This window comes from Myotis lucifugus, unplaced genomic scaffold (genome assembly GCF_000147115.1).
Source record: "Myotis lucifugus unplaced genomic scaffold, Myoluc2.0 scaffold_112, whole genome shotgun sequence".
NCBI lineage: Eukaryota > Metazoa > Chordata > Mammalia > Chiroptera > Vespertilionidae > Myotis > Myotis lucifugus.
This window is the reverse complement of record NW_005871160.1, coordinates 1,258,225-1,273,899: the sequence shown is the minus strand read 5'-3', so window position 1 is coordinate 1,273,899 and position 15,675 is coordinate 1,258,225. Positions and strand designations below refer to the sequence as shown.

General features: G+C 50.4%; 1 protein-coding gene across 1 annotated transcript; it reads left to right on the top strand.

Annotated features, from left to right (window-relative positions):
* Nucleotides 1-287: 287 nt before the first annotated feature.
* SLC34A2 (solute carrier family 34 member 2) lies at nt 288-15,340 on the top strand. Its single transcript, XM_006093266.3, has 13 exons — nt 288-312; nt 4,334-4,448; nt 4,551-4,685; nt 6,057-6,185; nt 7,451-7,594; nt 8,499-8,610; nt 9,702-9,897; nt 10,624-10,719; nt 11,065-11,185; nt 11,358-11,525; nt 11,936-12,052; nt 12,144-12,268; nt 13,496-15,340. The coding sequence occupies exons 2-13, from the start codon at nt 4,337-4,339 to the stop codon at nt 14,117-14,119; spliced, it is 2,079 nt and encodes a 692-aa protein (XP_006093328.1). The 5' UTR covers nt 288-312; nt 4,334-4,336; the 3' UTR covers nt 14,120-15,340.
* Nucleotides 15,341-15,675: the final 335 nt, after the last annotated feature.

Sequence of the window (15,675 nt, the reverse complement as noted above, 5' to 3'; positions counted from 1 at the left end):
GCGCGCCAGCCCGGGACAGAGGCGCACGGGGCGCGGGCACGTTCGCTGCCCTCCGTCTCCTGGGAAAGGCTGAGATTTCTCCCCGCAGCCCGGCCGCCTCTCTTTCCTCCGCGCAGCCGGGCGAGGTCACGTTGGGCTCATTAAGCCAGCAGGTAGGCAGTGCCCTGGCGCGACAGGCGGTCCTGGAATGTGCGAGGGGCGTGGTGACAGCCCCTGCCGCCGGCCTCTTTGCGCAACACCTTGGCTATATAACCGGGCCGCTGCGCTGCACCTGAGTGACTCCTTGGTCCACTACCTGCGCAGGGAGCGCTGGTGAGTACCGCCGCCCCGCCAGGGCGCTTCCCGCTCCCATCTCACTCTCTCTCGAGAATCTTAAACTACTTAATTCTTTTAGATATCCCTCCATGCTGACCTCAGGGAAACTTGACTGGCTTTGGGATGAGGAAGAGGAAAAAAATCATAAAGCTCCACATTTTCAGATTTCTTTCTTAGCATTACTGCTATAACTATTACTACAGCTCCTATGAGTGCACTCCTGCTACTGGCAGTTATGAATGAGCCACACTTGGGGAATTCTCAAATTATAGATATGTTAGGGCTCGTGGTTTGGGGAGGAAAAGGGGGTGGGGAATGGAAGTATTATGCAGCATCAGGAGGGCTAGGCTCTCTGTTTAGTCAGTGATTCTCTCTGTGACCCAAGGCAGGTCCCTCAGTCTCTGGGCCTCTGCTTCCCCTCTTTACAAGAACAGGCATCTGAGATCTGAGCTGAAATTCTAGGTCTGTGTGGCTGTCCCCTGCTGCACACCCCCACCCCACCCCCACCCAGCACGACTTCCACTGCTAAGTTGTTCTTTCTCTAAAGTGACTGCAAGGTACAGTGCAAACTTGTTCACCGGGGCAGGTGGCCGGAATCAGGAGAGGGCTGGCTTGTCCCTCATCTTGTCTTGGGAGGACAGAGCCTACAATTTTTCAATGTTCTGAGGGTATCAGGCCAGATAACCAGGGAAGTGGCTAACCAGGAGAAAGATGGGCACAGGTGCAGCTTCGGGGGGACCCAGGCTCTCCAGGCCAGAAAGAGGGCGGCCGGTGGAATGGCGCTAATTCGGTCTTCAGATCCCCTGGGAGATGCCTGCCCTGGGTCACTGGCACTGAGGTGCACGGAGTAGAACCCCTCTTGCTCCTTCCCAAGGAGGCAGCTTCCTCCAGCATTTCATGGAGGCAGCTTGTTGGTTTCATCGGGTGCAATCCTCCCTCCCTGTGTGTTGGGTTCACCAAGCGATTTCTGGGTTAGCCCTCCTGTGTTGGAATTCATTCACCTACTCTTCGTTGGGAATGTTTGCAAAGTTGTGCCTCCTCGGAGACCATTGTTTCAGAGTGTTAAACGTGTTTGAATCTCTTGGTTTGTGCCAACCAACCAGCTGATAATGATCTGCTGGCAAGAAGGGCATGCTTCCAAAATCCACCCCAAATTGCTCAACCACTCATTAAAAGAAGTCCCCAGTGGTGGGAGGACCTCTGGGTTATTACTGTTAGACACAAAGTTGACAAAAAATAGCCTGAGTTCAACTTAAGAAAGAAGGCAGCCACCTTCCACCCCACCTTCTTCACCCCCCTCCTCCCATCCCATCCCACCCCTACCCTGGGGACAGAATGGCTGTCTCAGCAGGGAGCAAGCAGGATGTCTCAGGGAGTTAAGTCATCCCAATGGATTTTAATCATGCAGAAGAGTCCAAAAAGGGGGCTGCAAAACGATGGAAATGTGTTTTAAATGTTTATTATTATAAATTAGCCCTTTAACCCCCCCAATGCAATGCAAAATAATTGATATAGTTTTATAATTATACAGGATTTCCTTAAAATGTTCTAAACCCAAATTTAAGGTACACTGGGAGGGTGGTATGGTAATGGGGCCCTACTTCAAAGAGAGGGCAAATGTCTTTAAAAATCCTATTAGTGCTTATCAAACGTCTAAATTAAAGTCATGCAGCAACATAAAACCAGGCCATTGCTTCCCTGTCTCCTGTCCCACACCCCTCCCTCCCACCACTACCAGGGCCTTGGGGGCTATGTTGCCTAAAGGCAGCTAAAGAAAAGTAGTCACCACTCTCTTGGGAATTTTTGGTCTCGATCATTTTTTTTTCAAAGTGTAAGAAAATATTCCCTCGAAGCGCGGTGCGATGCACGGGGGTAACTTGTGGACGAGGCTTGTAGCAGTGCCTGGCACAGTGCACTCAGCAAGCAGTCTGGCTACTCAGTGCCCTGCATGCTGGGCTGCAGAGGTATCCTCCCTGTGCTTGGGGCGGCCCCAGGGGGAGAATGTGAGGGTGTCTTGGTCTGTCTGCAGGATGCTGCCTCATGCCTCCTTTCCCCACTTTTTCAGATGTCCTTGGGCTAAGCTCAGGCAGCTCCAGAACAGGTCCGGAAAGACCCAAACAAAGCAGAGTGTAGGGGTTGGGTGACTGCCAGGTGCCCTACATTTCCCTGTTATGCAGGTCTGAGAAGAGCCAAGACAGTTCCTCTCCTTAGCCTGCAAGACTTCCTCTTGGCATGGGCTGCGCAGGTGGATGCAGGAATTTGAGCCAAAAGGACTATCAACACAGCCAGATGGACTGTAGGGACCAGTGGTGGGAAGTGAAGGAGTAGGTGTGTGATCATAACCCCAGCCTCATGCTCAGACATCAAAAGCCCCTTTCTGGGTATCAGAACTGCCAACATAGGTGCCTTTAGTCTTCTCGGCTCCTGTGGCAGGTAGCAAGAGCGTGCTGGAGTGTGGCCTTGGGGAGGCGGGGGGAGGCACAGCTGGATCAGGAGTGTGGTGTTAGGAGAATGGAGCCGTTTAACTCCTAGTTTTATCAATATGAGTAACAGTACAGGTATCCCTGAACCTTCTTACCTATGTGGATTTGAAGGTTAGGTTGGGCTGTATCTTAAAATTTAGAAATTTCAGATGGAAGAAAATAACAATCACCCCATCCCACCATCCACTCTGAACCCCATGGAACATTTCTGGGTCCTTATTGAAGTGCTGTGAATGGGACAACAATTGCCCTTTATTCACAATTTTCCAGGCTTTTTATTGTTGTTGTTGTTCTGATTCTTTACAACCTCTTTAATGGCATGCCAGTACACTGAATGGAGGCACCATAGTAAACTCCCTATTTACATTCTACTCTGACAGTGCAGCAAAGGTCTCTGGTCTACATCACGGTCATTCTGTCAGCAAACATTTTCCGAGCACTGCCGTGTGCCAGGCAGAGCTGCAGACCCCAAGGATGCAGTGAGCTAGACAAAGCCCCCTTCAAAGAGGCGATCAGCGCCAGGCAGGTCTTTTTAACTGTCTTGGGGAAAATCCTCAATCCCTAATTCCTAGTAGTAAAATGCCTGGGTCAAGATTTATGTAAAATGGGTGGCTCTTTAACTATTTTGCCAAATGTTCTCCGGCATTGCCTGTAGTGCTCGTCTTACTGCATCCTCTCCAGGATGACATATATTTTACAAAAAATTTTTACTCATTTTATTTAATTTGCACATATTGGGTTACTGACGAGGCTGAACTCTTATTTGTAGCCACTTGTACTTCCTCTTCTGTAACTTGTTTGTTCTAGTCCTTTGGGTTGCATTGTGTCAGGAGCCATACTTCTACTCCATGTCACTGAGAAAGCCTTTGCCAGGGAAATGGGTTCTGAGGAAGGAAGCCTGGAAAGAACAAGGTCTGACAAATTAATCCAGGCAGCATGGCACAGTAATAATTGCTACTATTTCTTGGATGCCTGCTTGGTGCCAGGTACTTTCCTAGGCATCACCATTAACCTTGATGTTCAGAGGCATAAAGGGACTTGAGTAAGCACATGGCCCCTGATAAGGGGCACCTATAGGATTTGAACCAGGTCCAATGTGTCTTGCTTATCACAGAAGACCTGATGGTTGGTTAAAGCAGGTGACATGTATATGAGCATATAGGTTAAGTCCACTGGGGGCACCTTGGAGGATCATGAGGACTTGGCAGACCAAGAATCAATGAAGGTGGTTGCATTTGCATCCTCTTTCTGACTGAAGGGGACAGTCAAGACAGAGGACGAGACAGGGAGTAGGGAAATCAAAGATGGTTAGAGTGAAATAGAGGTCAGGCTGGCATGGAAACACACGTTAAGAAGTGGTTGAAGGAGGCCTACAGAGGAGTGTAATATGGCACTGAAGAGCACGCACTTAGGAGGTGTAAGCATAACACTCATCCACTCCCTCAACTCTTGCAGCTGCTGGCTCTCCCTGCCATGACATCTGAGTGACCTCCTTTCAGTGGCTGCTCCTTTAAGCTCTGTTTTTCCACCCACAGACCATGGCTCCTTGGCCTGAGGTGGAAAATGCCCAGCCCAACCCAGGTAAATACATCGAAGGCATCACGAACCAACAGCCCCCCACGGATGGGAAAGGAAAGGAGACCAACAAAAGTAAGTGCCGCTCATCCAGCCCCAAGGGGCCTCCTGTGGGGACCCCAAGAGACACGGGGCTGATTCCTCATTTCTCCTGGCCTTTGTTGTTTGTTTGGCCAGATGTCGCCGGGACCTCTGAAACCAAGATTGAACTTCTGCCATCCCACTCCACCGCCACCCTGATAGAGGAGCCCACCGACACAGAAGACCCCTGGGACCTGCCCGAGCTTCAGCACAAGGGGATCAAGTGGACAGGTAAAGTGAGATCGGCAAGGGAGCGAGCTCACCACCATTACAGTATCGCCTCCCTTCCCACTGTCCTGATGCCCTTTGAACCAAGGGCCTGGCCAGGGTTGTCACCTGACAGTCTAGGACAGTGGTCGGCAAACCGCGGCTCGCGAGCCACATGCGGCTCTTTGGCCCCTTGAGTGTGGCTCTTCCACAAAATACCACATGCGGGCGTGCATGTACAGTGCGATTGAAAGTTCGTGGCCCATGCGCAGAAGTCGGTTTTTGGAAAGGAGATAGACGAAACAAGTATACAAGACGAGTGTGGATGGGAGAGTTGGTAGGGGTCAACCTCAGCGAACGTACCTCAATCAGATTGAGGTTGTTTTTAGCAAAGGCCAGCTTAGGAGTACCCTAATTAAGTTCATAACAATGTACCTACCTATATAGTTTTAAAAATTTGGCTCTCAAAGAAATTTCAATAGTTGTACTGTTGATATTTGGCTCTGTTGCCTAATGAGTTTGCCGACCACTGGTCTAGGAGGCTTGGAGTGAAAGCATGGAGTGATGATTGGGGAATCCTTGGTACTTTCTTTCCTTCATTCGGCAAATGTGCCATTGCTGGGGTTATAACCAGGCTGGACACGGTGCTGACCAGCTCCTGGGTACTGTCAAGGTGCTGTGGCTGCAGCAGTGAGCAGTTAGGGTCCCTGCTCTGAAAGCTGGATGGGGGGGGGGGTCCCCTCCCCTAAATGCAAGCATCAGAGAAGTCTTCTGGAAGACAGAGGTAGTATAGCCAGAATGGCCGCACAAGCAAATGCTGCGCTATTTTCCTGGTTCAGGGTGTAAGGTGATCTGTGGATTGCAGGACAGGGAGGGGAAGGGAGCTTTTGAGGTGGGAGGGGTGAGAACCACTTTAAGAGCAGAGAAAATAGCCATAAGGGCGCAGCATTGCCCAAGCCCTCCCCAAATGGAGGCCGTGATTGCTACCTTGCAGCCACCTCCTAGAAAATAGTCTGTGCTGTTCAGAGGAGCTTAGGAGAGCCATTATCTCTGACCCCACACTTAGCGGGTGGTAAGTGCTCTTCACCGCCTCGCTCAGTGACACGGGCTCAGCTGAGCATGGAGCCTGGCTTGCTTGTCCCAGACTACACCGAACCCCTCCTCCCCAGTGCACATCCTGTGGAGACACTGCAGGGGTTTCAACTAAGTGGGCGATAGTGGTAATTTCCCTGAAACTGCAGCCACAGCTGCCCACCATCTCTGGGCCTTGCTGTCCATAAGTGCTCACAGGCCCCTGGCTGGGGGTGGAGGGGGGTTGGGGGGATTCAGAGTTCACTGCCATACTCCTCAGGGTTTCAGACACTAAAAGTCTTTGTGCTTTTCTCCCTCCCCCAGAGAGAGACACCGAAGGGAAGATTCTGTGTATCTTGCAAGGGATTGGGAAGTTCCTTCTGCTCCTGGGGTTCCTCTACCTGTTCGTGTGCTCCTTGGATATCCTCAGCAGTGCCTTCCAGCTGGTTGGAGGTATGGATGGGAGGGCTGAAGGGCTGGGGTAGGGGTGTTCTCATTTGGTTCAGATCCTCGCCAGGCATCAAGCCCTCTCCAGCTGCATTTTAGGGCTGGGAGCCACCTCGGCTCATCTCCCATTTTACAGAGGAGAAAACCGAGGCCTACAGAAGTCTGACTGGCGTAGGTGGCTTAGGCCAGGAGCCAGGGCTGGAGCCAGTTCCAGGCATCCAGGGCCTTGTGTTTGTCCACAAACCTTAGACAGGAAGCTGTTTGACATAGATTTATCTAAGGGATCCCTTCTTTCTTTGGGGCCCCCATCTGAGGGGAGTGTTGGATAAGAATCATCTTAGGCCAAAGCTACTGAGGGAATCAAAGCTGGACCTTTGCCGGAGAAGGACAGGGGTTCCCAGACTGGAGAGCCTTCATCCAGCGTTGAGCATGGCCCAGTGTGGCTGTGAAGTGTGAACTCACCACGGGCTTGGTCACCTTTGTACCCCAAATGGGCAACGATACTGACAGCTAGCACTTTGATTGCCTCCTGGGTCCGGGCATTTTCAGGGGCACTGTCTTCAACATTCCTTCCCAAAGCCCTTTCCATTTATAGAGAAGAGGGCCGAGGCTCAAAGAGATCCTAAGGCTCACAGCCTGTAATTGGCATAATGACATTCAAATTCAGGTCTGGGGGACACCTAGCACGTGGCTTTTTGCACCCCTTGTTGCCTCTCTTGAGAACTCATCTTTGTGACCTGGGAGAATTGGGGTAAGGGGCTTACTTTCTGGATGCCATTTCTGGTCCCCCTGGTCCGAAGCAATAGCAGTGAAGGTCTCAGAGGCACACACAGAAATGACAGCTCCAGCATTCAAGTACAGGCTGGGGCTAGGGCTAGGGCTAGGACTTGAGGGAGGGAGAGTGGATAGATGAGAAGATCCACTCCTGGAGGACAAATCTTATGAATTGGGAATACACCCCAGAGATAGGAGTTGAGACAGGAAATTCACTGGCACCCATAGGGGCAAGTACAGAGTTGAGGCCAGATTCATGACCAGAAGGCTAGTGGTTGAAGAAAGAGAGGATACAGGATGAAGCCACAAGAGGAACAGGGTCTGGGGGTGGGTGGGGTATGTCTCCTGGCATCAAGGCAGTGCAGGGGAAATGCACGAGGGAGCAAGCTGCCACAGGTGCCAGCAGGGCTGGAGGCTGAGATCCACAACCAAATGTTGGCCACTTGGTGCCCACCTAACCCCCTAACATGTGGCCATGATTTGTTTTGTTTTTCCAGGAAAAATGGCCGGGAAGTTCTTCAGCAGCAACTCTATCATGTCCAACCCCCTGGCGGGACTGATGATCGGGGTGCTGGTGACAGCCATGGTACAAAGCTCGAGCACCTCCACATCCATCATTGTCAGCATGGTGGCCTCCTCACGTGAGTTCAGGCACCCATGAGCCCAGTCCTATTCCAGGCTTTTCCCTTGCAGCTGGGAGCCCGGGATTTACCCTGCATGTGTCCAGGCTTGTCACCCTGATCTCCCCATCTTGTCCTACTATGATGTGTTCCACTCTGAACCTCAGGCAGCTTCCTGTTTCTATTTCCATAGCCCAGTCTGAGAATACCCTGAATTATCTGGAGCTGTGCTGTCCAGTTCAGCAGACACTCGCCATATGTGGCTATTTAATTTTATTTAACCTTAATTGATTTTAATTGAAAATATATAGCCCGGCTGCTCAGTTGCACTAGCTATATTTTAAGGGGTCAGTAGTCATATGTGGTGAGCAGCTGCCATTCCAAACTTGAACCTGACTGAGAGCGGAGACAGATTCCCTGAGTGGGACAAGTGTGAACACATGAATTTTCAACCCAAACCAGCATTTTAGCCAAAATTAGCTAGAGCCTTTTCTGGGCCCAATTAGAAAAAGATATTACTTCTTTAAAATAACTTATGTGCCGGAACATTGTGGCACTATATTAATCTTGTTTAGAAAAAGAAATTATACTGCCAGGAATTTGCCATGTTTGTTATTTGTTTTCTGGGCTCCCTCAAGGTGGGCTTGCCTCTGAGGAATTGAGAAAGACACTTTAAAGTAGAGCTCATGAAGGGTTTCTTGGCTGAAAAGTCTTTTTGGTCCAAAACAAAAAAGTCTTTTTGTTTAAATTTCTATATGAGTCTCCCTAGCTTTCGACAGATTCACCGCAAGGTGCATACAGGTGAAGAGCTGCTGCTGTAGGCAGTGACTAGCCTGATGGGTTCAGCCTGCCCAGGGCACATCAGAACCTGGCCAGGCTGCCTACCTATACTCGCTGGCTTGCTGACTTCCTGTTTTCTACCCAGTGCTGACGGTGCGGACTGCCATCCCCTTTGTCATGGGAGCCAACATTGGAACCTCGATCACCAACACCCTCGTGGCACTCATGCAGGCAGGAGACCGAAATGTATTCAGAAGGTAGGAGGCTCAGAACCAGCCCTTGCCTCCAACAGGCCCATCGGTGTTGGCCAGCTTGTCATAACTACCTTTAGATCGCCACTGAGAATGTGCTTGTCAGCCCTGCCCCGCCTATTCCTGGCCATAGCTGAGTGCAGCTGAGGGTAGGGATCATGAATGGAAACAGCCCCCTGATCTGCAGAGCAGGGGTAGAAATGGCACCATCACTGTGTTGTCTAAAGGAGTAAACACAATCCTGCAGGTAAACACTTAGCAAGGTGCCTGGCACAGAGTCAGGGTTCCCTAAACGCAAGCCCTAGCTAGAAGCTTACCACTTGCAACATGGTGCAGGTAACACAAGGCCAGCTAGGTTGCGGTTTCCTGTCCTGCTTAGTCAGAAATAATTATAACCTGAAGCTTTCATTCTTGGCCAGCTCAACCCATGCCACTGTTTCTTTGTTCTTCACTCGCCTGCTACTGAAAGGCAAAATGTAGCTTTTGTGGATGTGGATGTGTGAGATATGAAATGGGGCGGGCTGGAACCAGGCAAAGGGAACCCTTTGCTTCCAAAAGGTTAATGTAAAAAGTAAGCACATTTCCTGGCCTCTCTTCTAACAGGTGACAGCTTTCTTTCTTTTTTACTAAGATGGAGAGGCAGTTTTCAGCTTGTCTGTGTGATGTTCTTGCAGTGGGTCAGGCAGATGGCCTTGGACAGGCTGGTTGGGGGGCAGTAGTAGTAGATGAAACACTACTGCACATTATCCAGGGTGTTTGCCCATCTGATCTTCTCAAGAAGCCAAGTTGGCTTTCCTACGCCCCATTTTATTAAGGTAGAGAGACAAAAAGGCTAAGCAACTTTGCCGAGAGGAATGGCTGGAATTCAAGGTTTTCTTATCCAGATTTGGGGCTCTTTTCGCTGTTAGATGAATTTTTGCCTCTGGATAACCCATGACATAAAACATAAGCATGTGATCTATGGCGGTGCCTGCTCATAGGAATGTAGTTACCTTGCTCACCCCTGTTGGAGATATTTCAATAGATTGACCTTCCTAGACTGGTGCCCACTTGCTCATTGACTAACCTGGCTGCTGGCTCGGGGTTCCCTTCCGTAGGGCTTTTGCCGGTGCCACCGTCCACGACTTCTTCAACTGGCTCTCCGTGCTGGTGCTCCTGCCCGTGGAGGTCTCCACCCACTACCTGGAGGTCCTGACCAACCTGATAGTGGATTCCTTCCATTTCAAAAGTGGAGAAAATGCCCCGGAACTTCTGAAAGTTATCACAAATCCTCTTACAAAGCAAATTATCCAGGTAAGGTTCAAGTGTTAACTCCCTCACCCTTGCCCTCCACCCCGCTTAGTCAGAGATGGACAGGAAGGAATCTCTGAACACCGCTATTTGGCTGCCTCTGAAAAAAGCCAAGGAAAATGAAACTGGGGAAACACTAGGTAGTGTAACGGACCTTTCTTGTTTCCTTGACCTCAACATGCGTGTCGTGTTGGAAGGTGGAGGGAGATGGTGAGTGCTTCTCAAGGCTCAAGCACTGCCCACTGGACAACTGGGGCCACTTTGGTCTCACTACTGACCTCAGCACCAGTGGGTTCACTGGCAAAGTATTATCCTACTTCCAGCCAAAAAGAAAGGCTACTGCCCTTCCCATCCATCTTCCCCTCTGGTCACCAGAGTCTGTCCATATTGTTAAAATGAAAGAAGGCTTTGTGAATGTTGCCTTAGGAGAAGAGGCTAGCTTAGACCTTGCCCTCTCACTCTCATTTCTGGTTTTCTCTGCCATTCGGTCACCCAGTGAATACCTACACGCTTTCTAGGCACCAGTTCACTATTCACATCTTTCACTTATTTATTTATCAAGCACTTGCTGATGTCTAGGTGCTTGACAGGGTGAGTCCCAGCTCACCTTTGCAGGGCCTTGCCATCTGTTCACCTCCTCTGAGGCCCTGTCTGTAGCAGCCCCTGCGAGTCCCTCCCATGTTCATTCTGAGTATGTGCTGACTCTCTTCTGTCTATTGCCTTCCTCAGCTGGATAAAAAGGTTATCAACCAGATTGCAATGAATGACCCAGCAGCTCAGAACAAGAGTCTGATCAAGATTTGGTGCAAAACTTTGACCAACGTGGTAAGTTTCTAAGAATATTGGTGGGTGAGTGGACTCTTCATCTGTACTTGAAGCAAATTCTTTCATTGAAAGTGGGCAAATAAAAGGTCAGGCAAAAGAAAATTGGTGACTCCTAAAAAATCAAAACTGGCCCATAAGGAAATAAGTCCTTGAATGCTGGATGGACAGACAGAATGCAGTAGAATAGAGAGAACCTTTTGCCCCATCCCACACCACAGATACATTATTCTCACTTGGCATTATTTTCATGTCCATTGACTTCTGGCTACTTCTGTTCCCATTTATGGAGAGACCATGGTCTCCCCCTTCTCCCCACTAAAATGGAGTGTTATGTTTGCCATCTAGACTCAGATGAATGTCACCGTCCCCTCGATTCAGAACTGCACCTCCCCCGACCTCTGTTGGACAAATGGTTTCCACACCTGGACCATCAAGAATGTGACCCACCGGGAGAATATTGCCAAGTGTGAGTAGAACTCAGAGCATTAGCCACTGGGACGGGCTATCTGGGGTGCTGGTGGTGAACAACCAAGATTCTGTCACTATGAGACAGAAGGAATAAGCTGGGGCCTAAATAACAATCTGTGGCTTGGGGGACTCCATGCCATTCTAATAAGGACTTACCATGGTTTCTTCAGGCCAGCACCTCTTTGTGAATGCCAACCTCCTGGATCTTGTTGTTGGCATCATCCTGCTGGTCACCTCCCTGCTGGTGCTCTGTGGCTGCCTGATCATGATCGTCAAGGTCCTGGGCTCTGTGCTCGAGGGGCGAGTAGCTGTTGTCATCAAGAAGACCATCAACACTGGTAGGTGAACTGTCCCCCCCCCCCCCCCCCCCCCCCCATTCGGGGCTTTCTAGGGTTGGCATCACTGTTGCCACCTCAGGGAAGCTCCTTTAGATTCTTATCTAGCAGCGGCTTCTGTATGGATTTTATCTTTGGATTTGAGAAGCTGCAGAAGCTAAGACACTCTTGGCCCTTGAAATCTTTCTTGGTGTCTTGGGTGGGACCTGGGGAACAGGAACAAACTTGGATTGCATGTTTGCAAGGTCCTGAGAAAGAGCCAGCTCAAATCCAGAACTGTGGAACCATCCTTCCCACGGGTTTCCTACCTAGCACGTGCACCCACTCTTGTCCTGTGGAGGTGCCCCCCCAGGCCTCCATCCCATGCCTTCCTAGAAGGCTTGTGACAGATCACGTTTCCTTCTGTCTTCCAGATTTCCCTTTCCCCTTTTCCTGGCTGACTGGCTACCTGGCTATCTTAGTCGGGGCAGGCATGACCTTCATCGTGCAGAGCAGCTCAGTGTTCACATCTACTTTGACCCCACTGATCGGTGAGTTTCTCCCTGGCTTCTCCCTCTGGCACTGTTACCATCTCCTGTCATCCTCTGGGACTGATGTTATGGACTTTGTATTCTCCCCCAGGTGTCGGTGTGATAAGCATTGAGAGGGCGTATCCACTCACGCTGGGGGCCAACATCGGCACCACCACCACCGCCATTATGGCCGCCTTGGCCAGTCCAGGCAAAACCTTGAGGAGCTCACTCCAGGTCAGGAAATGCTGCATGGGGCAGGGGCTCTGTGGGTGGGATGCAACAATATCTGTGGTCTTGCAAGCAGATGGTTTCTAACAACAACCCTGCTTCTCTTGTTAAATCTAAAATGGTAATGTGGAGGAGAAGCCATCTACTCCTTAGAGAGGCAGTGAGACTCCCATCACTGGCAGTTGATTAAACAAAAGTGGGATGGCCACTTGATAGAGGTAGAAAGAGTATTTTGGAATCGTAGACATTATGAAGATCTGAGGTTCTGGCTAAAGCCATGATGTCCAATAGAAATATAATGTGAGTGTAGAATACAAATTTGAGTCACCCAGGTACTTTGAAATTTTTAGTAGCTACATTTAAAGAGTGAAAAGAAACAGGAAGATCAATTTTAATGATGTGTTTATTTAACCCATTACCATTTCAACATGTAATCAATATTTTTAAAATGTGATATTTTACATTCTCTTTTGGACTAAGTCTTTGCCACATTTCAAGTGCTCAGTCTACTGTATTAGCCAGGGCTGGTTCAAGTCCCTAGCCTGATGCCTGGTACCTTGTGGGAGGACAAAGGACAATGAGTGGCCTCTGAAGTCAGGCTTCCTGGGTTTGAAACCCACCTCTACCTTCTCTCATCTGTTTGACTTTGGGAAAATAGTTCAACCCCATGGTGCCTCAGTTATCTCTAATATCACATGGGGATAATATTCATAGCCACCTCATAGGATATTGTTTGAGGATTGAAGGAATCCACATAACGTGCTTAGAACAGTTGTTTCGCTCATAGTAAACATAAACGTCAGCTGCTGATGCTGTTAACTGTCCCCATTCCTCCTTCTCTCCCCGCCCTAGAATGGGGCATTGAGCCAAGGGACCCAGCTATCCTGCGAGCCTTCCCCTCCGCCCCTCTAGCTCTTAACTGCTCAGCTGGAAACCGCAGGGCCAACACACAGGCCAGCAGTGGGCACATGCATGAAGTTCATTGTTAGTTTGCCTAAAGGACTTCAGGCTCTGAAAACTGTGCTGTAATTCAACTGGTCAACCCCCTCCCAGCCACACACACACACACTCCTCCCCTCAACCTGACACATGGTGGGCCCTCAGGCAATACAGGCCCCTTGACTCTACTACCTCAGCCATTCAGCCAGCTAGGTGACACCCCCTTATACCCCCCTCCCCCACTACCACCACCACGTGACAGACCATTCACCTGTTCAACTTCTTGTGTTTCAGATCGCCCTGTGCCACTTTTTCTTCAACATCACGGGTATCCTTCTGTGGTACCCAATCCCGTTCACCCGCCTGCCCATCCGCCTGGCCAAGGGGCTGGGCAACATCTCAGCTAAGTACCGCTGGTTTGCCGTCTTCTACCTGGTCATCTTATTCTTCCTGGTCCCACTGTCCGTGTTTGGCCTCTCGCTGGCTGGGTGGCCCGTGCTGGTGGGTGTGGGGGTGCCCATCATCCTCGTGATCCTTCTGGTGGTGCTGCTCAAGCTCCTGCAGGCCCGCTGCCCCCGCATCCTGCCCAAGGTGTTCCAGACCTGGAACTTCCTGCCCCTGTGCATGCGCTCGCTGAAGCCCTGGGACATCGCGGTCTCCCTGGCCACCGGCTGCTGCATGAGGAACTGCTGCTGCTGCTGCCGCATCTGCTGTCGCTTCTGCTGCAGGCTCTGCTGCCCCACGTGCTGCCGCTGCAGCAAGTGCTGCCAGGACCCCGTGGAGGAGGAGGACATCCACATCAAGGTCCCCGAGTCCTTTCGTAGCCTCTCCATGGTCGTGGAGGCCCCGGAAGGGGTCCCCAAGTCCAAAGTGGACGCCCTGAACACAAACACCACCTCCAGCCTCACAGCCTTGTAGGGGCTGCCCCCGAGGTGGGAGGAGGGGCCCCAAGTCTCCCTTGCTCCCTCCTGGTTCTGCAACGCCGTTCTCCACTTTGCTGAGAAATGGCATCAACATCAGCTCTGACTCTCATTCCCCTTTGCGCATGTGTTAGCCTGCATGGTCACTCTGTCTCCGCCCCTACTCCTTGGTCTCCCACTCCCAGGAAGGTGCAGAAAGAGAGTTAGACAATGAAGCCTGGCTTGATAATGGATCCCCTCCACCCACCCACTCTTGCACACAGATGGGTTGGCCAATGGGACTTATTCTCAGACGTAACCATCTTCTGAAGTCCCAAGGGAGGAATTTATGGAAGGTTCTCAAAGATGCACACACACATATGCTTTTCTTATTGTGATAAAATTCTCCTTTACCATAGCCTGGCTTCAACCCAGAGCAGCTGCCTCCCAGGTGTCCTCTCCCCAGAGCAGGACAGTTTCAGGGCAAGAGGCCTTGGAGAACACAAGCATGGGCCTTGCTCTTTCCCAGTGCTCCCCAAGGCTCCCTCACCTGGGCAGGTAGGGCTAGTCCAAGCATTTTACCTGCTGAGTCTTTGAGTTTCCAGGATGGTAGCCAGGATGGACTTTGACCCACCTGTTGCCTCATCTTCCTAAGGGGAGATCAGGTGACAGCAGGGTCCGTGTGTGTCTGTGGGTCCAAGGTATGTGCTCCTTCTTGCCCCACATGCCCTCTGTGCCTTCTAGAGCCCCAGCTGTATTTACCCCTTTGCCCTCCACACTCCTCACCTCTAGTTCTCCCTGGAGAGGAGACTTCCACCAGGTCCGGGGAGGGGGGACTATGCCACAGCGCATCCGTCATGACAGGCCGGGACACCAAACCAAGCCCTCCCCTGGCCTTCCCCCGTGTAGATAGCAATTCCCTAACAGCCATTTATACGCCATATTTATAGCCGTGCACCTGTACAGCGTTTTTATAAGTTATATAGTAATAGTAGTGTGACTTGTTTGGGGCTCTCATTTGGAAATGTCAAGGGAAACAACACTATCTGTATTTTGTAATGCTGGCTTTTCAACACTCCTCTGTAAGCCCTTCCCGTGCCTCACTGTAAATACAAAAGCTAAGCCTGGGCGGGCTGCGGCCCTCTTTGCACTCTACAGATTGGATCCTTGTACCTGTATTGATTGTATTTTTTGTAACTGGTTGTGGGAAAGAAAAAATAAAGATGATCAAACCCAAAAAGAGTGTGTTGCTTTCAATTACAGGGAAATTAGGGCCTCCTGGAACTGTTTACTAAAAATTTGGGGCTATTTCCCCCTCAAATGTTACTACTCACCGCCAGGGCCAGCTACATAATTTGTTGGTCCCCTTGGTCAAAAGGCAGGAATAAAGTGCCATTACAGGCATGGCAGGTAGAAAGCTTTCCTTTCCTCCAGCCTCTCCATGGGCTTTTTAGTTCTTTTTTTTGTTGTCAATCCCTCCAGCAGCTCCCCTACCAGAACTGTCTGCCTGCTCTCTCTATGTTTGTTCAGTTTGCTCATTAAATTCCACATATGTGTGAAATCATGTGGTACTTG

What these genes read in the sequence shown, in the direction of transcription:
- SLC34A2 (XM_006093266.3), top strand. Translation starts at nt 4,337, where the DNA reads ATGGCTCCTTGGCCTGAGGTGGAAAATGCCCAGCCCAACCCAGGTAAA. An exon ending in GACCGAAATGTATTCAGAAG is followed by an intron (nt 8,611 to 9,701) that starts GTAGGAGGCTCA and finishes TCCCTTCCGTAG; the next exon opens with GGCTTTTGCCGGTGCCACCG. An exon ending in TTACAAAGCAAATTATCCAG is followed by an intron (nt 9,898 to 10,623) that starts GTAAGGTTCAAG and finishes TGCCTTCCTCAG; the next exon opens with CTGGATAAAAAGGTTATCAA.